The 23,921-nt window shown below is 40.0% G+C and overlaps 1 protein-coding gene across 1 annotated transcript in view; it reads right to left on the bottom strand.

The window, feature by feature from the left end:
• Positions 1–235: 235 nt before the first annotated feature.
• tcf12 (transcription factor 12) overlaps positions 236–23,921 on the bottom strand; it is an 85,469-nt gene continuing 61,783 nt past the window's right edge. Inside the window, exons 9-20 of the mRNA XM_080032549.1 lie at positions 19,490–19,589; positions 18,988–19,127; positions 18,213–18,354; positions 17,948–18,018; positions 14,480–14,621; positions 11,232–11,305; positions 8,552–8,743; positions 6,470–6,584; positions 6,195–6,345; positions 4,300–4,556; positions 3,620–3,773; positions 236–2,732 (exon numbers count right to left, since the gene is read on the bottom strand). Of these exons, the coding sequence (XP_079888675.1) occupies positions 3,631–3,773; positions 4,300–4,556; positions 6,195–6,345; positions 6,470–6,584; positions 8,552–8,743; positions 11,232–11,305; positions 14,480–14,621; positions 17,948–18,018; positions 18,213–18,354; positions 18,988–19,127; positions 19,490–19,589 (1,527 nt within the window). The 3' untranslated portion in view covers positions 236–2,732; positions 3,620–3,630. The remainder of the gene's footprint in view (positions 2,733–3,619; positions 3,774–4,299; positions 4,557–6,194; positions 6,346–6,469; positions 6,585–8,551; positions 8,744–11,231; positions 11,306–14,479; positions 14,622–17,947; positions 18,019–18,212; positions 18,355–18,987; positions 19,128–19,489; positions 19,590–23,921) is intronic.

The raw sequence follows: 23,921 nt of genomic DNA, 5'->3' as shown, positions 1-23,921 counted from the left end.
TGGTCCAATGGTCAACAAATTTGTTTTGTTTTATAAAACACTCATTTAGCCTAAATCCACTGTAGAAATGTTTTTTTTTAAACTAACAAAAACTAAAAACATCTAACTGAACCTCCTGATACTTCATCCTTCAATTCCTTTTCAATAAAATAAAACTTGTTTAAACAAATGTAAATATGGAGAAGAAATGTAAATAAATGTGTTTGCTTAGTGAGGGAAATAAATGCACGATACATTGAGTTTAAAAAAAGATGGCACATTTATTGCAACATAAATGTTATATACATTGTGTTTTTCTGTTGAAAAAGACAGAAAATTTAAATTCTCGTTGTCGCAGTTTTTTGACATCAACAATACCTTTTCCATTTGACACAACAACAAATCTTTTATCACTCAACAACGGAGATGGAAGAATAAGACAGAGGTCGCACTTTTAGGAATCTGGAGCTCGTTCAGGCTTTATGCTAGACCATGAGCAACAATTCAGCTATGTTTGTAAATGCCGTTTGTAAATTTTCCTGTAATAATGGACAGGTTACTGTAAATAACCGTACATTTTACTATCTAATATAGTAAAATAAAGTAAGAAACTTTTTACTCAAAACTTTTGCTTTCAAAAATCTAGAAAGAGTAATATTCAGAATTCAAGAAATATGCTTACAGTATTATTGTATAAAAGACTAACTACAGTGAAAAATAAGCCAAACGTTGTTTTTTTCCTTTTGATTTTCTTTTTTTTCATATATTATACAAGGGAAAGCATCTGGGTATACAGCAAAATCTAACTTGGCAAACAGAGGAGTAAAGAAATATAGGAAGAAAAAAGAAAAGGAAAGAGAGCAGGAAGTGGTGTACATTATACCTTCAGTCAAAGTCTGACAACATGATTACAAGCTAATGAATAATGAAATGAAGAACAAGGCCACATTCAGTCAGAATACACAAACAATTGTTTTTTTCCCCACTAAAACAAAGTTGTTAAAATTGTAAATCTTTAATGTAAACTCTTATTTGTGGCATATTCTACTCTAATTGAAGTCCCTTTCGTGTTGGTGTAGAATAGATATTATTACTGTGGCAGCCTTGTTTAAGGTGTAGATTAGGATAGAAGACAGTATATAAATAAATAACTGGAATATAAAGCAAGTCTCAAGACCAAAACAACTTCATAATAGGAGGAACAAAAAGCATGCACACTGATAATGAAAACAAAAATAAAGCCATGAGCATGAAACATAAAAGAAAAGTCCTGTAACGTGTTCATTATTGTGCTAAAGCTGTATGATATTCAACAAAGTCCATGAAATATCTAGTCTGGTTTATTGTACTGAGTATATCATGGCTCGGATCAAAAAACATAATTGAAAAATAACTTAGAAGGTTCCTCCGCGAACTCAAAGTGGACATTATGACGCTGGAACCCCCCCAAAAGATCAACACAAATAAGCCTAACTACATTTTTTACTGCTGTTGAAAATGTAAAGCCTTGAGATACAAACAAAAAGAAAAACTGAGTGACATGTTCATCGGGCCAGGAGAGAGCGTGGTCGTCGTTATCTTTTTGTTGTTGTTTTGTTTTGTTTCGTTTTCTAAGTAAATCTTCAGCAAGCAAGTCACTGATTGGCTGGAGCACGTAACTGTCGAGAGGCTTAACAAAGACAAGAATGTGCAAAATAACATGTCACTGCTTTTACATTTAACACTATATGGCGACGGAGCCGAAGGGTGACAAAGTGCCCTTTACCTTTAGTTAAGACACATTAAAAAATATTCAGGGAATGCTAAGGTCTGCAAAAAGTTGTCTCTTTGTGTTTTCACTTCTCATTACCAGAGGGGGAAAAAAACAACACAACTGAATCTGAGCTTTCAGTAAACCTAGAGTTTGCCGTTCATCTGTCACCTTTAAGGACAATATTTACTGTGTTTAATGTAAACGGACCTTTTAATCGGCTGCTCAGTAGCACAGCATCTAAACTACACAGGAACAAACATAGGTAGTTTTGGTTACACATGTGGCCAATGGCAGAATGAATAGAAATATAAATATAAATAATATATCATCTTTTTTTTTTTTAAATGTGGGGTCGCTTAAGTTTTCAGTTCTAAGAGCTACTGGTTACTTTCATTGGGTATAAATATTACTGTAAACTGGCCAATAAATTAATCTTCTCAGTGCTCAAATATTTTCCCTACATCTTGTATTCGCCAAAGATTTTACAGGGGTGGAGTGCTCAGTTTAAATGGTGACCCAGGCAAACTGTAGATCAACTGATAAAGCTACATACTTGCTTAACTTTCCCTTTGGACATACACTTCATAGCTCAGTAACATAATAAATAGAAAAAAAAAGAAACAAGACAAACAAAATCAATTGCTGTTACAATGCATTCGTCAATTCAGTTTAGGCACAAGGCAATTTCCACGTACGTTTGAAGGAGATTGCAACGTCTCTGATTGTTCAGAAGCAAAACACTTCTTGCAGACAGTGATCTGTGCTGAAGGTTTTTCTGTAATCTTTGTTGGGGGAGAATTTTTGCAGATGGAAACTGGTCACAGGGAGCTGGACGCTAGGCTCCTCTTCAATCTCAGGATTGGATTGTGTCTCATAGTCTCATAGGTTTGCTTCAAGTGGTCTGTCTCCTTCAATTGGTGTCACAAACTGTGAGTCCTGTCTGTCAATGAAGCAAGGTCACACACTCAGACGGGACAGAAGTGAAGTGGATGGTTCTGATCTGGACAGAGAGAGGGAGAAACAAACAGATTAGAGGTCAAAATAATCAATACATCACACAAGGTATAAAACTCACTCTATTTATATTTGTGGTTCAACAGCATTGATGTTATGGTTATATTGCTACTGTTATGATTATGATTGATTAAAGGAATCAGCAACTATTTGATTATTGGTTTAAGGCATCTATCATGCAACAATGCTAAACATCAAGGGGGAAATTGTGATGGACAATTTTTACCATTTTATAACAATAACAATAATAAAAACTGACACCAGAAATAATATAAAGTAAATAAAATCCAAAAACATAAATTATTTAAAAGTGTATAAGGGCCATTGCGGATATTTAAAAAAAAAATTGGAGCCGAGGCAGGGGTATAGTCAGAGAAAAAACTTTACCAGATTAAAGTTGTACATTTTGCCATACTCAAACAAATTCACAAATTGCTGTGCGTTAAGTCCGATTTTAAACAGAGGTAAGTGTGAAATAAAGCTGTTTTATTAGGACAGATTGCAAATGTGCATCAGGTTCAGCATGGCTTGTTAGAACCTTTACATCATGTGACTAAACCGTCTCTTCTCTCCTTTAATAAACTGAGTTAGTGTTTAGTACAAACACATCACATTAAGCATCTGGACTTTTAAGAGATATGGACATGAATTGGGCTGATTCATAAGAATTATGAATGACTTCATAATCACAGGGAATATTAATTCTTTAATTAAAGTGGTACATTTTTTATAAATGTACCACTTTCATTAAAGAAACATATCAGACTTTTATTTCTTAATATATTACTTCAAAGTCAGAAATTAAGCGATTTTCCTCTAATTATTGCCCCTTCACAAAATAATAGGGAGAGTAGAAAATAGAGGTAACAGTACCTGTCTGCTACTCAGATGTGGCCCATGGGGTTTGATGCGTCGGTATGGCCTGGATGGCCCCCTGTGTGGGCTTGTTGGGCATCACCCAAGCCGCCAGACACCTTCTCCTCCTCCCTTCTCTTAAGACAGGCCGCTTTGGGGTTCAAATTCCTCTCTGTGGGTTCAGACAGACACGCAGAGATTTCTTAACAATAGTGAGCTCCTATATCGGTCCATCTTCCTTTTATTATATAACATCATACTAGTCAAGCATTTCCATGAGTGAATAAAGCATTCATTTATTATTAACTATTGTTGACTAACCAAATGTAATATAAGTTCAAATGTATTTGTGCATTGCTGTAAAATTATCATATAAATATAATAACAAAGCAAACAAAAAGTTCATCAGCAACAGCATTACATCAATTGACTTCAGCAGCTCTTTCCCTACTAGTGTTGTGATATCCATATTTGGAGGCTCAGTCAGTGGAATAGCTTCCTATAAATCAGACTAGTGCAGCACATTTTACTGCAGCTCTCCTTTGTATAAATCTGTATACATAACAGTATCCTCCCAGGATGTGACACTTAAATCAAAATACCACCTGCAGGAAAGGTGTGTGTATCAAAACTGAATTGATGTGAGCATTGATAAAAAGGGCTAAACAGGATAACGCTTTGAATAGTGGGATACTGACCTCTGACTTGCTGCTCCAGGTTTAGTATGACGGCCACAGCCTGATGGAGGATGAGCAGTTTAGTCTGGGGCTTCTCGCTCTTCAGGTGCAGCTGGCACATGCGGCCCAGCTCCTTGAAGGCCTCGTTGATGTCTCGCACCCTGAGGCGTTCGCGGGCGTTGTTAGACATCCTCCTCTCGCGCTCACGCTCAGCCTTCTGCTCCGGGTTCAAGTCGGATTCGTCTTCAGTGATACTGCGTGATGGTGAGGAGACACACCTGCAGTCAGAAGGGATAGCAGAAAAATATTGTCTTCATTAATATTAGTTCAGGGGACATTTTATTCCTTAGATGGTGAGACAGCAGTAGAGAGATGAGAGAGCAACAGCCTTAAATTCACAGGTCACCAGGGTGCTACGGCCTAAAAACAATTAGCTAAAATGATAATAACCAACTGATTTCTAAATGTGAGAACTCATTATGTTGAAGGACCAGTTGGCAAGCAAGATTATTAAGCACTACAACCTGGGTGAGCAACAACAACAACATTAAATGTGTTAACTTAATTAAATCAAATAAATGACTCCCATCTGATGTAAATGAAAGCTTATCAATATAACATTACATAGATTGACTTAACGACCTGAACCTTTACGTTATTCAGTTTCAACTAGTTGCTTCCCAAATTATTGTAGCTGCTACATTAATAAGAAGAACAGGGAGGAAAGTCCCTATCCAGCTCAACTTATGAGTGATAGTATGTTTGCTTTAAAATATTTTGCTTTCTCTTTCTCTGTGTTGTTTGAAGTGGAGCTCATAACTAGGGTTGCAAAGGGGTGGAAAGTTTCCGGAAACTTTCCACGGGAACTTTCGTTCGGGAATTTTGGGAATATTCAAAATTGGGAATTATAGGAATTAACTAAATGGCGGTCATTTAAATAATTTTTGTTCATATCCAAACATAAATCTAAACATATAAACACTATATTTTGTCATAGGCAGGCAGATGTTCATGCAAACTAAAACAATTAAAAAACATTACATTTGAACAGATTTATTTGTAAGTAGAACTTTATCAAGTTTTGATTATTTTATGAACAATCAATAATTTCACTGAAAACAAAAAGATGAATGTTGAGTAAAATATAACTCATCTGTCTGACCCCACCCATTCAATAAATTAAGTAAAATGCCCCCCCATGTGATGGAGGAATGCACAGTGCATGTAGGGGGCGTGGCCTCAGTACCCCTGCAGTAAGCAGTGTGCTATGTGCAACTTGCCAAGTGTACTTGCATGAAATCTGGTTGTTTTAAGTCAAGATTATGTTAAAATATATTTTCCACAACTATATTTAAAATCACTGTTTAAGCCTCTGTAAACCCGGTCTAGTAAAAATCAATGTATGATATCAAGTTGGGTTTCTTAATAGGCTTTAAAAAAAATCTGATTTGAAATCAAATGTTCATAAATATTATAATACTTAGTTGAAAAAACTGCTTTTTACTGTCTAGAACATTTGCCAGGACTGAAATAACATAGTTAGAAGGATTTAGTGCATTTGGGTTGCTTTAAATTGAGTAAATTCCCGTTAATTCCCAAAATTCCCGATAATTCCCATAAATTCCCGTTAATTCCCATGGAAAGTTTCCAACTTTGAAAATTCCTGGAATTTTGCAACCCTACTCATCATTCACTGATGTCAGAAAACCTGTCATTAAGTTCAAGATTTTGTTCAAACAGGTTATCCCTTCTCTCAGTGTTAACTGTACTGTAGGTTCACATCATTATTAAACATCAAGGGAAACTGGAAACAACTAAAAACTAATCCAATATTTCCGCTGGTTCGACAAAGAATGTCAACACTTCAACCTTAAATCATAACACTTTTGTCTGTTTGTGTATGGACATGTTCACACCTGGTGCGTGTGCTATCTCTGGGCGTCCTCATTTCTCTTCTGTCGCTGTCATCGTCTGACTTGTCGTCGTTGGAGAAGTTATCGTGCATCTCATCTTTATCCTGTTTCTCCACCTTCAACTCCATGTGGCTGGCCAGGACAGAAGTAAGACCTGCAGCAGACAATGTTAAATGTAAAGGTAAGACATTATAAAAAATAAATAAAGTGTGCCACACCCATATAATGCCATATAAAGAGTTGACAATATTGGATGGGTGAGGGAGGGTCAATCTGACCTCTGAACACTTCCACTTGGTGCATGAGTTCTGCGGTGGATGTGGAGCCGGCGCTGGGCAAACCTCCGTGGCTGTTGTTCAGGCTGGCAGCATCGTCAGCGTGGCTACCACCCTGCTGCAACACACACAGGAAGGCCAGTGTCAACAAAGGAAGCCGCACTCTTTGGAGACAACATATCCAACAATGAATATCAAACAAAACTTTTCAGCAGAAGAAGAGGGCCTGATTAAAAAAAAGGGAGATACTGTTTTATGGTAGAGCCTCTAAGGTCAAGGATTTTAGAAAAAGTTTTCACAGGTTTGGTTGGATGCTATTGGACAGCCCTGCGTATATTTAAAAGATTTAAGTACTCATATGGAAAGCGATTTTTTTGCAAATACAATGTGGGTGTCAAACAAGCACTTCTGTATTTCCAACACTGGGGGGTTGATTCACAGTAGTATGTTGTAAAAAAGAAAATGCACAACCAAGGGTGGAAAACACAAAATAAAAGCCACCTGTGTAATGATACTTTCAAAATAAAAAAAAAGATTATGAAAGATTTAGAAACCCTGATGGTGGAGCGTCTTCCCCCTGTTTTCTAATAGGAATGTGATCCACAGTCACTGTTGGCCTGTGTTAACCCCACCACTCAGAACCCCTCCCCTTGCCTCCGCGCTGCGCTAATCTTTGCTGTGCTCTCAACAGGTGTCCAAACAACTCTTTGTCTGGAGGAGGAGGAGGAGAGAAGCAAGGGGGGGGGGGGGGCAAGAAAAGAACACTGCCATTTTCATGGCTGGGCCTGATTAGCATACAGCTGAGGAGGCGCTATTTGGGTGGAGACCGTGTGTTCAGACATACGTTTCCAACGATTCAGATTTCCTGGGTTGTTAAAAAAGAAGTGATGAAAAGGGGCTGGAAGGAGGTGGAGAGAGGGGTGTCTGCCAGAGTAAAGAGCCTGTGGGCTGTGCCGCGCCGAGGCTGGTGAGCTCTGTCTGAAGGGAGCTCTACCAACACAGGAGGTGCTGTGCTCGCGCAGACACAGTATGTTTCTATCCATCTCACAGTAGCAGTCGGTCATCGTCACTGCTACAACACAGCTCTCTGTAACAAATAGGTCAAACTGAGCTCTTCTGACAACCACAGAAAAATTCTTGTTTGGGGGACAAAACAAGCAACACAGAAAGGTCCAATAACTTTAGCAGCCGAGTGAAAACACTGAGTGACAGAAAAACCCAGAGTCTTTCAACAGACAAGGAGATTCTGGACGACAGACCAGAGAGGTACATTTTTTGGGACAGTACAGTACAGCTTTGACAAGCTGCCCAAAAACAAGAAATATTTTTGGTGAAAATTAAACATTAAAATGTGGTAAAGGGTGTTTAAATATTGGAGATAATTATGTGTGTGTGTGTGTGTGTGTGTGTGTGTGTGTGTGTGTGTGTGTGTGTGTGTGTGCGAGCGTTTATGTTTAATTGTGTATGCCTTCCATAATTTATATACAGGATCTTTCCAGATGATTCATCAGAACAACGTACTTTGAGCTAATCCCGATTGTTTAGATTTTTTCCTGTGTGACCCAAATTATTTCCAAAAACCTCCGCATTAGTTGGACGAGTTGCTCCTTTTTAATTTCCACTGCAGATGTTGTCAAGTCTCTGGGCTCTTTCAAATGAAATACCTCGGGTGGAGAATGGGTGAACAACACACAATGATTTATACTGAGACATGCAATCCCTTGTTTCTCAAAAGGTTTGCTCTTCAACTCTAAAAAGGGGCGCAACACACAAACAAAGCACAACTCCACTCCATGATGCCTGTTTTTCTCATTTCTCTTTCACCCTTGTGTATACAGCCGCTCTCAAGAGCAGGGTGAGTTTTAGGCCAGCCATTACACTTATGGAAAATATGTCAAGATAAATTCAGCCGGTCATGAGTAGAAAATGTCTAGTTTTTACACATGGCAGCAGACGTTTTTAGAGCAGGTGGCCGAGGCCTCGCACATACCATAGAAGAGCAAACTACTTTTCCCCTTCACTTAATGCAACATCCCGAATACATATCAAATTTAAGAACCTGATACTTATGTGAAAGTCTCATACCATCGCGGCTGTCCGACTTGGAACCAATGCAGAGGCAGGGAAGTTTGCTCCGATTGTTGCTATTGGCCCGTTTTGTGCCTGTCCCAGCAGACTGTGGATGTCGCTGGGCAGACTGGTGGTGGAGCCCACTGCATGGTTCCTCAGAACGAGGATTGCATCATCCAGTCTGTCCAGACGATCCTCCATTCGAGACTGGGAGGACCAGAGGGATTGAAGAGTGAAGGGTTAGGGAGAGGGAGAGGAAGAAGAGAGGGAAATAAGGGCAGAGCAGCTTAGTATAATCATATAAGAACAGAAATTCAAAAAGACTGATTGCATGGTGTGGACATGAAACAAAAAAAACTCAGAAACACATGATAAAGACAGCAAATTCAACAGATCAATTGAGCCGCTTCAGCTTGAGTTGTTAAAGTCAACAAATGTCTTCATTTCCTTAAGACTGAATAATTGACAGATGCACAACAGCCTCTGGGACTGCTTCAACAATCAATTTAGATTTTAACATCTGAACTGATCACTGCAAGCTGGAATGGCAAAAAAGAAAAAAGACAACATAACATGGCATTATGGCAACAAAGGTAATAAAAAATAAAACTGAATTTCACTGTGACGGCAAGTTAAACTTGTGAGAGTAAATTAAACGGGGAAAGACGTATGGAACACGTAATGGATTGAAAAAAGGCTCCATTGGAAGAAGAAGTACCTCGCAGACATCCTTTAAGAAAGACATGGCATCCTGGAGATGCTCATGTAACTGCTGATGAACTCTGTTTTTCTGGCAAAGTCAAATAAGAATAAGAGAGGATTATGAGAAAAAGATCAGAATACGATCTATAAATATTAAACACACTGTGGATAAAGATTGTTTTTGTAAACACATTTGGAGAAAAAAAGCCCTAAGCTGCTGACCATTCACTTCTTAAGGATGAAAGTGTTTATTTTTTGCACTTTTAATCAATGCTTCTACAGTATTGGTCTTTTCTCATTTTCTTTGGCCTCGTATGCCATTGCAGACAAAGTTAACTTGCTCCACATTATATAAGTTTTTGTTATTTCTCTGTAGGAATAAATGTCTTTGTTCGATGCCTTCTCCATTGTCCTGTTTCACCTGAGGGATACAGTGGTACAGCACAATATCCCTTTGCATTGTTATATTCATTATACCCAGCAGCCAGCAGTGCCTTTTGCTTTACGCAATTGATAAGAAGCAATGGGCCACTTTACAGGAATGTTTTGTGGATGATAAAAACATTCTGTTTTACATCAATTAATACAGATATACCCGATAAAGGACTGTCAGTGGCCTACAAACCCTATTCACAAACGGGATTAGTAATTTAAACTGTAATCTAATCCTCAACCCGCATGTTTACGTAGTTGTTCATCCCAATTTTCCCAAGAGTTTGACTCAGCTACCAGTGAACTGTTGATCCATGCTTGTTTTTCAACACAGGCTTGAAAAACAGCAGAGAATACGTTGTCAATTGAACTCTACTTCATTGCCCGCCAGAGGAATAATTTAGTCATTCAAAACAGTAATGGAATATTTTTAAGTAAAAATTAACGTGGCTCCTCAGGTAGTTGAAGAACTATTAAGACTCTACAGTTCCTACAGTTAAGATTAGGGAAAAAATCAGCAATGTGAAGTGATTGTATGGCCCCACTACTGTACACTTTGTTAAAGGAACCAGTTTTAACAGCTACAGTATAAGATGTCAAATCAAATATTCAAGCAACTGACTGTAGTTCTGCGTTTGTTACACTTCATGTCAAACTGGACGTGAATTGAATTTTGTTCCCACATTACTTTCATCAGTAGTTCATTTTCAGGCACTATCTGATAGCATCCCCTTTCACTGTTAGCTTCACTCTTGCTCTCTGGCTTATCTCCAGGGGCCATGACGAGACAAAACAATGCTGGAGGCAGAGTGGGAGGAAACAACCACACGGCCATGTTCATTATCCTCACCACATGTGATTGGCTGATTGAATGGAACAATGTGATAAGATTGTGGCATGAATGATCGTGGCCTTATAAAGTTTGGCCAGGCGATAAGAAAATGGTTTATTGGGGCAAACAAATTGGGTTCATGAATTTAGTTTAATAAACAATATTATCATTGATAAAATACCTATTATTATTATAATATTGTTTTGCTTTGATGATCCTGAAACTGTTTTTTGTATTATTTATTTATATCCATAATAAGAATCTGTTTGTACTTCTGATATAATAAGGGCTCTATACTGTTTGTCATATAACCTATAATAAGCCATCTAGTAGGTAAAGTGAATTCTTTACATTCACATCAGGTAGTAGCCTGGATGAAAGCTGATCTGCAGCTTGGTCGCATGGCCGCAAAGGAATTTTGCAGAAGTGGTTCACCAAACAGCTGCCACCCCGCCACCACCCCACTCCAGCCCCCTTTAACTAAACCCATCCTCCAACTGTCATCCCTGTCCTGGCCTGCGGAGTAGAGGACATATGGCCAGCCCCTAGGGATAGGTATTGTTCTGATTGGATATCCACCCCCACCCCCCACCTTCCCCAGCAAAACATTTGTCAGGCAGGAATCTCCCAGCAGCTCAGTCCTTCCCAAAGAACTTATCTTAAAGTGAGCATCCATCATATCATTATATCCGGATCTGATTGAATGACGGAGGTGGAGGCGGGGCTTACCAGTGAGTGAAGGGAGTTCTCATAATTTGGAGAGGCAGGGCTCTGTCCACTAGCGCGGGGCCACTGGTTGGTGCCTGAGGAGAGAGAACAGGAGATGTAGCAGAATTCAGGTGTTAGTCAGTTTCATATCAACATGGTCGATATATCCTGCCTCTACTGGGGTACACCCATACAAAAGCTTAACTGACACACACATGTGTCATGGTCTGTCTGTGTCTTGTCTTGTTTTGGTGGTGTCCCTGTGTTTCCTGTTTTATTTTGGTATGTCTGTCTTGTTTGATGTCCTGTCAAATTTGGTGAGTTCTTGTCCTGTGAGTTACCTGTGTTACCTGTGATACCTGTGTTCTCTGTGTTTTTCCCTTTTTGCCATCTGGAACTGTTGCTTTGTATTTGGAGCTAATAAATGACCCTTACTTTAACCGTCTGCATCTGGGTCCTTCTTGCCTGCCTGCCCACCAGCTACCGTAACAACAATAACACGCAGTCATAACACACTGACATCCTGATTTTCTGCTTTCTCGTTGTTCTATAACAGGATATTTGTATCCTGCGGGGCTCGACTGCATCAGTTCCTGATGGCTGGACCGCATCCTGACAAGTGAGGCAGCGGAGGAGTTTGTGTCATGCCCACTTCCACTCTGCACATTAATAAGTGCAGTTATGAAAAAGGATGGAGGACAATATATGAGCACTGACAGATCGGATTTTTGAAACACTGGTTTTGCTTCACACTTCCTTTTTACTAGAAACTTTTGAGTCTCTAGAAGCGATGTTGAAAGAAATAGGCCAAACATCTGAGTTCAATCGAGTTCATACTATTCCAATTCATTTATAGTGTTGTCAAATTATCCCTGTAGTCAGTTTTTTCGTCAGTAAAACACCTATTTGACTGGACTTCTTAATTGATTTTTTTGGGAAACATCTGAGTAGCATTGCTTCATCATTTATACTAGTATGTCTCATGAAGCCAAATCCATGATGCACTTTTCTTCTTTTCATTCCAAAAGAAAATCATGCTTTTTCAAATCATGGCATTCTAAATTTGGAGGAACTTAAATATACTCTGCTCTAGATATTACAATTTACCTTTGCCTGGAATAATTTCACAGTGGATTTTTTTTGTACATTCATTCTTAGCCAAGAAGTTAATCTACAGGCCAGCAAAGGAAAGCCAAGCAAGCCGATTTGATCTGGTGTAAATTAGCGCAAAGAGAAAGGAATGCACATCTGCTCGTCACATTTCCTGATCAACATTTATCTTTTTTCCTGCGTGCACATGTGCTAAAGGAGGCAATACATTATACAATCAAATAACCTTAATGTACTCTGACAATAATGAAGCTTTCAATGTTATTTACAGGATAGGATGTCCGTGGGTCTTTCCAGCTCAGAGCTCCCGGTGCTCTTCTGGTGTCTATTATGGTGGAAGGATGCCAAGCCCGGCCTACATTCTGGTAAATTGCCAAAGTCCCCATCTTACTCTTCATATGGAGACTTTGTTTTGGTGATCTCTCATTTAGGGTGTCTCTAAAAGCTACAATAGACTGCTGTTATGTGAGTAGAATGATGCAATATTTTTACTCCCAACTGTTCATTGGTATTTTTTTTTAACAAATCAAGGCCTAAAATTAAATGAGTAAATTGCACGGACAGGAAAAGAGAATAAGCACCTAATTATAAGTTTATTTTGGGACAGAGAAAAGAATAATCTCACCATCCATTAGGCTCAGGAAACAAAATAAAAAAAATAAGTTTTATCATTAATTCATTCCTGTCTCGCTAAACTTCTGTGTTTTTCTGTACTCAAGTTTTTTAATGTTTCGTTTCAATCTTGAAAAAAAATCTGGCTTTAATTAACAGACAAAGTGACTTTCGAGGAGAGAAAAAAAGAAAAAAGAGAGCTATATCCCAAATGAGTGAGACGGTAAGTCCAGATGAGCCTGTTCTTCATAGTTAGAATGAAAAATGATCCAAGGGCCCTGGTCCCTGTGTGCTCCGGAGAGGGCTAATTGAACAAACCGGTCTTGAGTAATGTGCTGTATGTTGGTGTTATCCTAATGATGAATGGATTTTCAACGGCAAGCCAAATTTGGTGCCAATTTCAAAGTGTCCTTCTCTTTCTAAGCCCAGAAGCGTAATCAGGGTGAATAGTTAGATACATAATATCTATTTCCTACAATCTCAGATGTATTCATGTTTTATGTGCCTACATTTATGAAAACTATTAACAAAAATGTACACTGAACTTGTTCATTTAAAAAATATATATATATTTTCCCATTATAAAACACCGATAAGAACATGTCACATCCATTTTCAATTTCTCAACATATTACATATAATAGGCTATAAAGGACAGTGTTACGCTGCCAGGTGTGGCGTGCTGTACTTTAAATAGGTCAGGAGGGGGAATCTCCCTATGTGCTGTCATAGTCCTCCTCATCAGCTGAGTCACAGCCACCCTACTTCGCCCACTGGCAGATAAACGAGGCCTTTTGCAGCCTGTGTGTGTGTGTGTGTGTGTGTGTGTGTGTGTGTGTGTGTGTGTGTGTGTGTGTGTGTGTGTGTGTGTGTGTGTGTGTGTGTGTGTGTGTGTGTGTGTGTGTGTGTGTTGGGGAACAGCTGTTTATGGGGCAGGGCAACAGCTGAGGATGAGGGGGGCATACGTAGAGACAGCTGTCGCCACTCCATTACCGCACATGACACAACTGCCCGCTAAAACAACACGCTGGGCTTTCCCTTGCTGTCCCACCTTATTGGTTCTCCATTACTCTCTAGCCTCTGTCAACACATCTGACAATTTATATTGTTCTTATAGAAATCAATTTTCACTGTGCCCAAAATTATAAACAGGAACATCCTTCACGTCGTCTCTCCTGTGTATGGGTTACAACACGGGCTATACAATGTATGTTTTTTTATATATATTTCCTGTTTTGGTTCTCTGCACTTGTTGCACAACATTAAAACAACTCGGAGGGAAAGCTTGTCTGTCCATCCTCAAAAATCACGCTGCCATGAAAACACGAACTTTCTGGAAAAACAGGGTTATGTAATAATACATCAAAATTGCAAAGTAGCTTGGGTGCCATGAGCCACTATTATAAGCCATAGAAACTAGGATAACAGTTCTACTAAAGAAAAAAAAACATTGTACATTTTCAAAAATGTTAATCCCATACCACCTCACAAAATGTTATATTCTGGTATGAGAGTGTAGGTCTTTAACAGCAGCAGTTTTTCTCTACCTTGCCGTCCTGACGGGATCCCGGCTGCAGTCACAGAGCCTGCTGAGGCAGCACCTGCTGTGGCCGTCAGAGGTGAAGGAGAACCCACGGGTGTTGACGGGTTGGAGGGAAAACTGCTGCTAGTGTGGTCAGGTGAGTAAATCTGAGAGAGAGAGAGAGAGAGAGAGAGAGAGAGAGAGAGAGAGAGAGAGAGAGAGAGAGAGAGAGAGAGGTAACATTAATCATCCATTTGTTACTGTTTCTTCATATACAGTATATTTTTTTTACAGCTATTACCATCTTCAAGCCAAACATGTATCATCAATCACGTGGATGATTTTACGGTGCATGTATGTCATAAAATGCTCAGAGCATACATATGGACCATTAACAGTCATCTGTACTCAGAATAATCGACAAAATGAACTATATTATACAAACTTTGAAGTCTTGTGTCTTGCTTTATATGAATGAGCACCAAGAGACAAACATTGTATATTGGATTACTTTAATTATTTTAAACAAATGTTGCCGAATTAGGGAGTGTTAATATAAAGCTTAGTTTAGTTTTGGTTGCTGTTTGTTTGCGACTGTTTATTGCACTGACACTGAATTTAAACTGTAAATTCAATTATTCCTGTACACGTCACCTCAGTTTTTATTCCCCTGTGGCTTCAAAAAAGTGCGCTCAAAGCTAAACCTGGATACCCGGCTAAGCCAACAAAAGTAAATCTCATTACAGCTTGCATCGGATGCTGTATTATTGTGAAGCATCTATTATATCAGTATCTTTTATGATTGAACTTCTGGATATTTTTGCATGTCTCTAAACTTTCTGAAGAGAACAACTAGTACGAATGCATTGATTATTTTTTCGCTTGATGCTCCAAGTTAAGTTTGAGTTGCTTCAGGTTTCTTTCTACAATAACAAACAATTCACAGTAATTTCACTGTGCCAGGCAGTGCATCCTCCGCTCGGTTTGACCGAGGTCACTGGGTTTTACGATGACATGTCAATCACAAGGGAAAAAGGAGATTACCTCTTCAGAACTTCCACAGGGATTTCCTATATTTAAACAAATGCTGGATTAAAGCATAGACACATCCCTAAGGTTTTTTTTTCTGAAATAAGAGGATATTGTGCCATTATGGAACATTTCTCAGAGAACTCAGGGTATTACTGCTGCATTCTGACTAATTAGCAGAGAAAAAAACTGCATATCGAGTCCACAGAGATTTCTCCTACAAGTTGAGATCAAATTGAGCTTGCTAGAAACTGTTGGACTTCTGTATGGGGATGATAGAATGCATTCATTATTCATAATCTCCTTATTCTATCTTGATCTCTGGGCTTTAGTTTTTCAATCAACTTGCGCGCATCAGGACAGCGGTTGTCATTGTGCTGTGTTCAGTGTGTTTCATTGAGTGTAGAGGGGGATTGGCTGTTGAAGGAGTACTTTTGCTTTTACTGTAAACACTCTGAGATTATATATTTTTTTTTATCATACCTCAGCATTTTCTCTCTCACTATTTAGTCACAAACTAATGAGGAAACAGATGAGGACAGACCGATTTCAAAATGTTGCTTGGTTTTCTCAAAGCGACCTGTTTATAAGCGTGACTTCGGACCGGACAATGTATGACGACGTTCTATTCTTTTCACTCACTGGCTACTTATACTGCCTTCAGAAGTGAAACATGGCTAATTTTTCTGGAATAAATGAAGCCGCGCCTCCTCATCAGTTACGGTCCCGCAGGCGGCGTGGGGCCAATAAGCAAGGCCAATTTAAAAGGGCGGATAACAAAAAGCTCTACAAAGGGTGGCCCGTGGAGTTGAGCCACAGCAGTTATAAACTCCCCTCTGTGCTCATCTCCATCCACCCAGCCCCCCCACCACAACCCAGTCCAACCGTGTCCATTTCACTCCAGCTTTGTCATGCTAATAGAATTGAGTCTGCAGATATAAATAACCTAATTTGTTTTTTTTTTACCATCGCTCAACTCTCATATTTTCTCTTTACACTGGTAAGAAATATTCTTCCAAAACGAGCACACGTAAAATCTTACACAACAGTATTTAAGAAGACAAATGAGAAATCCATTCCCAGAAGAAAGATTATTATTATTCCGATTAGACAGTTTGTGGACCTGTGAGATATGTCAACTCAAGTTCATTATTTTGTGCTAACTTCAGGTTGTCAATTTCTTGCTTCCTATGCTTCACAGTCTCCTTATTGCATCATGTCTCTGACACATCTCTCCATTCCCTCACTGTTTAGGTTATAGGGCAAACATTAAGCCATAGCTTGGATTGCTTAGCTCGCCACTTTAATTAAATGGGGAAATTCCCCTTTTAGGTAAAAATCAAAGCTTTCTTTTCAATCAAACTTGAAAATGAGTCTTGTGCCCAGTCTAGCGTGATCCTTCCAACCATCGTACAGTATACATTGTTACATACAGTTAGACTGTCACTATGATATGACGTGCCGTTTTACAGAATAGAGTCTGAATCACACTTAAAACCAACTGTCTATTTAACATCACGTCACAGGATGGCACAAATATCAAGCGCTGGTTTTCCAAAGTGAAGTGTAATCCGCTGGCTTAAGGAGTATTTTTCAATATACAATTCCCTTTCTTGAATACTCTTAGTTTAAGCCCACAATTATCCTGGCTTAGACCAAAAAACAACTACAAACATCTCCTCTGGGCTTTTTTAATCAGCAGTCAGTATAGCACTGAATTCCCTGCATGATTACACAGGTCACCTTCTTTGGAGACAGAAACGGACCATTATTCTATTTTGCAGAGAAAAAAATTAAATAAAATGATTTGAGAGAATGGATGCATACTGTAGATGTTAAGTTGTTTCAGGCCCTGAGAAAAAGTCAGACCAGAAGAATATACAGTATAGCTTCTCAAACAGTTAAACCAGATTGAGTGAGTTAACAGCGTATGAGTATCCTGGTTATGTTCAGGTTCTAGGAGGTTATGTGTTCCATGTGTAAACACCATATCAAAGCTGGATATGCTACCTGGAGAATCCCGATAGAAATCGTGATATTGTGGCACACAAACACCTTGTCTATAGGCATTAGAAGATTCTTTGTTGGTGCAGAAAAATAAGTGACTGAGATGTTGAGAAATCAGGACACAGCTGTGCACAGATTAGATATAGTTATAATCATGTTTACAGGGGCATATGAATATGTTTTTTATGTTTAACATCAGATTTGGATTACACCCAACCCCATATTGCTCATGATGGTCAGGCCAGCCGCTTGCTTGGTACTTAGCTGCCATCAGTGTGTGTGTATGACTGGATGAATGAGCGGCAAAAACCTAGTGAAGCTTTGGATAAATGTTCTATATAAATGCAGCCATTTATACATAGTAGAGTGCAACTCTGTTTCAATTCCAAGCCCATCGTTCACTTTCGTCAGGCAAAATAAACTCCAAATCCAATTTAAATGTGGGGTTGTAACTCACCGAGGCTAAAGCTTTGCCCAGTGCATCTCCAGTCTGTGAGCTCCCAGTGGCGTTCCCCCGATTTGCAGCAGCTAAAAACACACAGAGGGGAGGCTTTGTAACAGCAAACTCAGACAAATGAAGAGTGGTCATGGTACACAATGCAGCTGTCCAACTGCCTGACTCACAACTTTTTACAGAATGGATGTTGCAGAAATGATTACATCAGGGGCCATTGAATTTGCCATTATGAGCAGGTAGCTGAACTGTGAACAAAATAACGTACCCATGACCCCATCGCCTGTGTTGGCGGACGGGGTGTGTGCTGTGCTGACGTATGGAGAAGTGTTGCTGTTGCTCCGGTGGAAGCTGGACATTGGAGGAAGACTGGCAATGATGTCTGGAGAGACCGAGTGTGCGGGGTAATTCTGGAATATAAAGAAAAACAGAAACGCTTTATTTTCGGTAACAAACGTGTGTGTGTGTGTGTGTGTGTGTGTGTGTGTGTGTGTGTGTGTGTGTGTGTGTGTGTGTGTGAGACTGAGAAAGAAGTAGTGTATTTATTCTATTCTCTAAATTATTTATTCTCCTTTAACGTCTCACAGGCTGTAATGCAGTAAAAGTAACTGTGGGAGAGGGGGGGGGGGGGCAGAGAGGGCAGGCAGCATCTGCAGGCTCCCTGTGATGCCCAGCCAGCTGAAGCAGGCCGGACAAGATCAAACAATGACACAAAGAGGGTCAGCAGCAGCAGAGTCTCCACTGATAAAAACCAGACAACAACTTAAGACGCACACGCTCACTCCAACTGTGTGTGTGTGTGTGTGTGTGTGTGTGTGTGTGTGTGTGTGTGTGTGTGTGTGTGTGTGTGTGTGTGTGTGTGTGTGTGTGTGTGTGTGTGTGCGTGTGTGAGGGGTTGGGGTAATTTACGTGCAGCATGGGCTTTAACAAGTCCTGTTTGATCTCTGACGTAAGCGTGAAGCCAAACAGAGCGGCTGTACATCGTTTATCACCCGTTTATACAGCATGCTTAGGCATCACCAGCTGAGAGGTATACTGCTTACCAGACGGTCGTGTGAGTGCAGGCTGCTGTAGTTTCCTGACTGCGGCATGTGAGATGAAGATCCGGCGAGCATTCCCCCATAGGCGGGCTGACTGATCCCATTGGACGAGTTCCAAGGGTCAGACGAACTGTGGGTACCATCTAAAAAAACAATAAATTAATGGTTTCAGCTCGTTATCAATACACAACACGCACTTTAGTTCTGACACAGACGGCAGCTGACCTACAACCCTAGGAACCTTACTTTTGCTCTTGGGACTGAAACATGTTCCTTGTTCTGAACACAGCTGAGATTACAAAGCTAGAATCTACAAACAAGTCTGTTTTTCTGTCTAGATCTGGGAGTCAGTCCCACTGAAATAAATGGAAATGGAAACAGGCTAAAAGAAAGAAGAAAACTGAATCTGTCCGGCAACATTAAAATATCAGTATTAAAAGTAGTTTGATAGAATATTCAGGTTTTTCTGATAACTGCTCCAAATGACAGCACATACAGATCTTACCAAAGAAAGTGCTTGCAAACATACTGCTGGAGGGTTTGGGAGAAGAGTAAGAATTTGAATCTCTGTTGAAGTCTTCAGAGTTTGGAGATGGCGCGTACACCTGCAGGAGAAAACATGGATGTTATTAGCAAAAACAGCCTGAGGGACTTCATACAGTAAAACATTGTGGGGTCTAACCCAACTGATTATTTGTTTAGAATAGTTCAAGTGTAGAATATAGAGGCATGGGCGCTCACACAAACTTAGTGCCAAGTATCATGATGCTGAAACCCATAAAAGCTGTCAGTTACCTTAGCTCAATGCTAGTAAAGTAAACAATTTACAACGTAAATGAAAAGTACAATCACAGTAAGGAATCCGGGTACATAAAAGCATGTGATCTCACAAGCTCACAGATATGGCCCTAAAAACACAAACACGCACACGCTTTAATGACTAGCGGGCAATCAAGCTCATGAAGGGAGGAGAGGATTATCAGGGGTATTTGCATTTCAGATCAGCTCATCATCTAATGGAAGTATAATGATACCAGCTTACATTGCGTAGAGACTAAATGCCTGGCAAAGTACAGCATTCCCAGAGAGACAATGACAATGAGTGGTACAAAAACAACCGGCTCTGCTTTTTCTTTATGTTTGTATACCTGTGAGCTGGTGGTGGCTATACGGCGCAAGGAGAGGCACAATGGGCACGCTGTTGTACAGCTGTGCGTGTGCCAAGCTAGGCGGAGAAGATCAAAGAGACGTGCAGGCCAAACACCAGTGATGTGGTCTCTGACTTCATCCACTCCAGATGGAGGGAGAGAGGGTGTGGGAGAAGGGAGAGAAGGTCTGAACAAATTCTCCCTCACACGGACTGGAGATGGATGACCATACTGCCGCTGTGTAACAGACCTGCCAGCCACATTCCACCTGCACATTTCCCGCTATGAATCCCCTTATTAAATGTCCACACACTGGCATTTAAGACAGCTCACACCTCAAAGATTGTTTTTCTTAATGCCTGCCGATATTATGCTGGGCCACAAAGGTTGTTTACTTGCTTAAGATGCTTTATGGCACACAGCACTGATGGGAAATACTCCGCACAACCAAGTATACAAATTCAAGTATATAAATTCAATCACTCGCTACACACACATCAGCACACACATGAGCATGATATCAATCCAGAGACGCCGCTTAAGTGAGACTGTTAGAGTGAGCTGGACTCCAGCGTGTTGTCGTCTGGGTGTGTGTAATTAAAGTGCTCTGGGAGGAGGGTGGGGCTCTCATGGGTCCCTCTGGTTTACACATGTGACCGGGGTTGATCGTAGTTCCATGGAGGATCTCAGGTTAGCCCGGGCTTTTGTCTTTCGCCTCTGTCAGAAGCTCAATGGGCAGCATATGGCAGCGGATAATGCTAATTGTCCTTTTTACCCTGGGCTAACCAGTCAAAGCATTAATAAACCATCCCAAACACTGGGTACCTCATTCCGCCGGGCCTATGGAAGAGAGGGCCCGTCTGGGTTTCCTTTACAAGGCCATTAATTAGAAGCCGTCACTCACATGGATCAGCACACCAACACAGACCTACAGTACACCAGTTGTTTAAGCACCAGCAAGCTTCATTTATATAGAGAAAAAAAATTCCTGCCTGTACCCTTTATTTTAGCAGTGTTCACATAACATAAACTGAGGCTCAGAGGCATAAATACTATCCTTGTATTTTAGCTGTGTTTGGGATCACACATTGACAAAACATCAAATAAACACCAATACTATCAATTGTAACAGTCAATAATGAAGTTGCATTATTAATCAATAAATCAATCAAACTTTATTTATATAGCACTTTTCATACAATCAAATGTAACATGTAAGCATTAGCTTCTATTTAACACTCCACCATGGGGAAAAAAGATATTGCAGAAAAAAGAAAACTGGTAAGTATCAGCCGCTGCTTTTAAGTTGATTATCCAGTGTTCAATTTACACTAAGTATGTAACAAAATAACAGGAAAGGAACGAAAATGAAGTGGCATGACATATCCTGTTATTGCAATGTATGTGAGTGTCTCTGGGGCATTTTGTTTCAAGTCCAAATCCTCCACACCAGGGCTTATTGTGCATGACAGACTCAAACTACTGCTCAGCTCAGTCTGCTTGGAGGGGCGTTGTTCGACATTTGTGCCTGATAGCTGCCAATGTTTTCAGGAAAATAAAGAGCTCTGTATTTTCATGAAGCTACAGTCTCACAAAGATTTCTAGAGTGTTTTAGGTTGATGATGCCATGAGCTTGTCTTGTACATTTCACACTTGTTGGCATGTTTAGTTTTCTTCTTCTTTAGGAAAACAGTTAAAACATATATTCAAGTGCCTATTCTAACAACAACGCAGCCTACTAGGAGTCTAAAAAAATTAATAGTAAAAATGGAGCAGCCACACTGCCAAATACTACCTTCCAGTCGTTAACACCACAGACATTTGGTTTTGGCATCAATGCAACCTCATTAACTACTCACCACATGTGCGACATATTTGCACAGTATACTATACAAAATATAATAGGTCAACACACACACACAAACAAACCACCACACTGCCCCCACCCAAGCTTGCATGCTCCAGAGAATGTGCAACCCATTTGCACATTTGGGGGACGTGAACATTAGCTTCTGGCGATGAGTGCTGCTGACCTCTAAAAAGCATGGTGTAACCTGTTGCATTAATGATCAACAACAACAGGCAAGTCACACTCTTAAAGAGCAGGTTTGTGTAACCATTTCATTTGTCTAATTTGAAGTAATTTCACTTTTGGATGTCAGCTTGCTGTGGGGTAAAGCAAACAACAAACAAAACTGCAGGGCTTTCACTTCAGTTTTTCCTTGTTCACTAATGGGCAACGAAAGAAAGATCAGCGAGTTGTGCCATCTGTATTGGTTTCATGCCACCAGCTCACAAGCCAATGGCCCACAGTGAATTCTCCCAGTGCTCCAGATGGTGAGCCTGCTATGCAACTCTGTATTATAACAAATTAATGTGGATCAAGTAGATGCAAAGAATGAGCATCTTGATCTTTTGATCATAAAGTTTGCCCGTTCTGTCCACATGCTATCAATTTTCTCCCCATCACCAACTGTAACACAAGCCTGTTAATAGTTAATATGCAAAAGATCAAAGTCATCTTTTGTGCAGCAGGGAACAAAGGGGAAATGCTGTAGCGGGTTATGAGGAAAGTTGAACACAAGCTAGTAAGATGACCTCTTTCAAAACAATATCATAAAAAAGCTCGCAGCACCTTCATGTGCCTAAGTAATAGTAAAACTAGGACATGAAATGACAGGTGCCTGTATAATTTGCTTATGAAAGGATCATTACTCAAGGATTACTGACATGCACTAAAGAGTTAATTCAGCTATTGTCAGAACTATGCCTTGAGCAGATTCATAATCCCACTGACAAACACAGACCATCTGTACATCAATAACATTACTCAAAACAGTCAAAACTCCATCAAGCCCCAAGTCCAGCAAACACGCAGGCACGCACGCACACACGCACGCACACTAACACACACACACACACACACACATAAAAAAGTCACAAAAATCAAAGAGGTCATTACAGAGAAGTTCAGAGATCACATTAGGCTCCCTGTGGTGTCAAAAATGCCAACGTGATTAAACACAGATGGAATTACAGCAACACTGGTGCTTGGAGCTCAATCTGCAAACAGGAAAGTCTAACCTCAACAGGCAGCCTCTTTCCCTTAATCATTCCCAGGCTCCCACTTGTTATTATTTCAACCCAGTCTCGGAGCTGAAGCACCGAGCCAATAAAAATAAATTCAAGGCTGCAAAAAACTTTTTCTCTGCCACAGCGTTTCATTCTGCTTGTGAGAAAAAAAGTTTTTAAAATGGGATGACTTCTTCTTTTATGAAATGTGTAGCCAAGAATATGTACTTGTTTTGCCAGCTTGTACGAGTTAAAAACACACTTCAGACACTTGCATTGAGTTATTAAATTGAACTGTCACACATCTGATGAAATGGAAAATCAAATAGAGAAGCCTGAGACATGCATTCACTAACCCGGAGAAACACAGTGCTTTTATCTTGTAATAGATAAAATACAAAAAATGACAGGTGGACTAGCAGACTGACACAGACAGTCAGGGGGATACACTCACACACTCACACTTCTTCCAGCTCTACTATGTCCAATACACACATTTTCCCAAAGAGAAATACTCACCGATTTCCCGTTGTAGTAATACATTAAAGAGTTACTGCCCATTCCAGGGACTGGGTAGGCGCAATACATTATAGCTTCAACAATTTAAGTGAACAAGAAAGACTACAGCAGCACACTGGCTCTCTCTCTACACATACATCCAAACCGTTCAAAAGGGACTAATAATTCTTGCAGTACTGGCCTCCTCCACACACAGGA

The sequence above is a fragment of the Ammodytes marinus genome (genome assembly GCF_949987685.1).
Source record: "Ammodytes marinus genome assembly, chromosome: 1".
NCBI lineage: Eukaryota > Metazoa > Chordata > Actinopteri > Uranoscopiformes > Ammodytidae > Ammodytes > Ammodytes marinus.
This window is presented reverse-complemented; position numbering and strand designations above follow the sequence as displayed.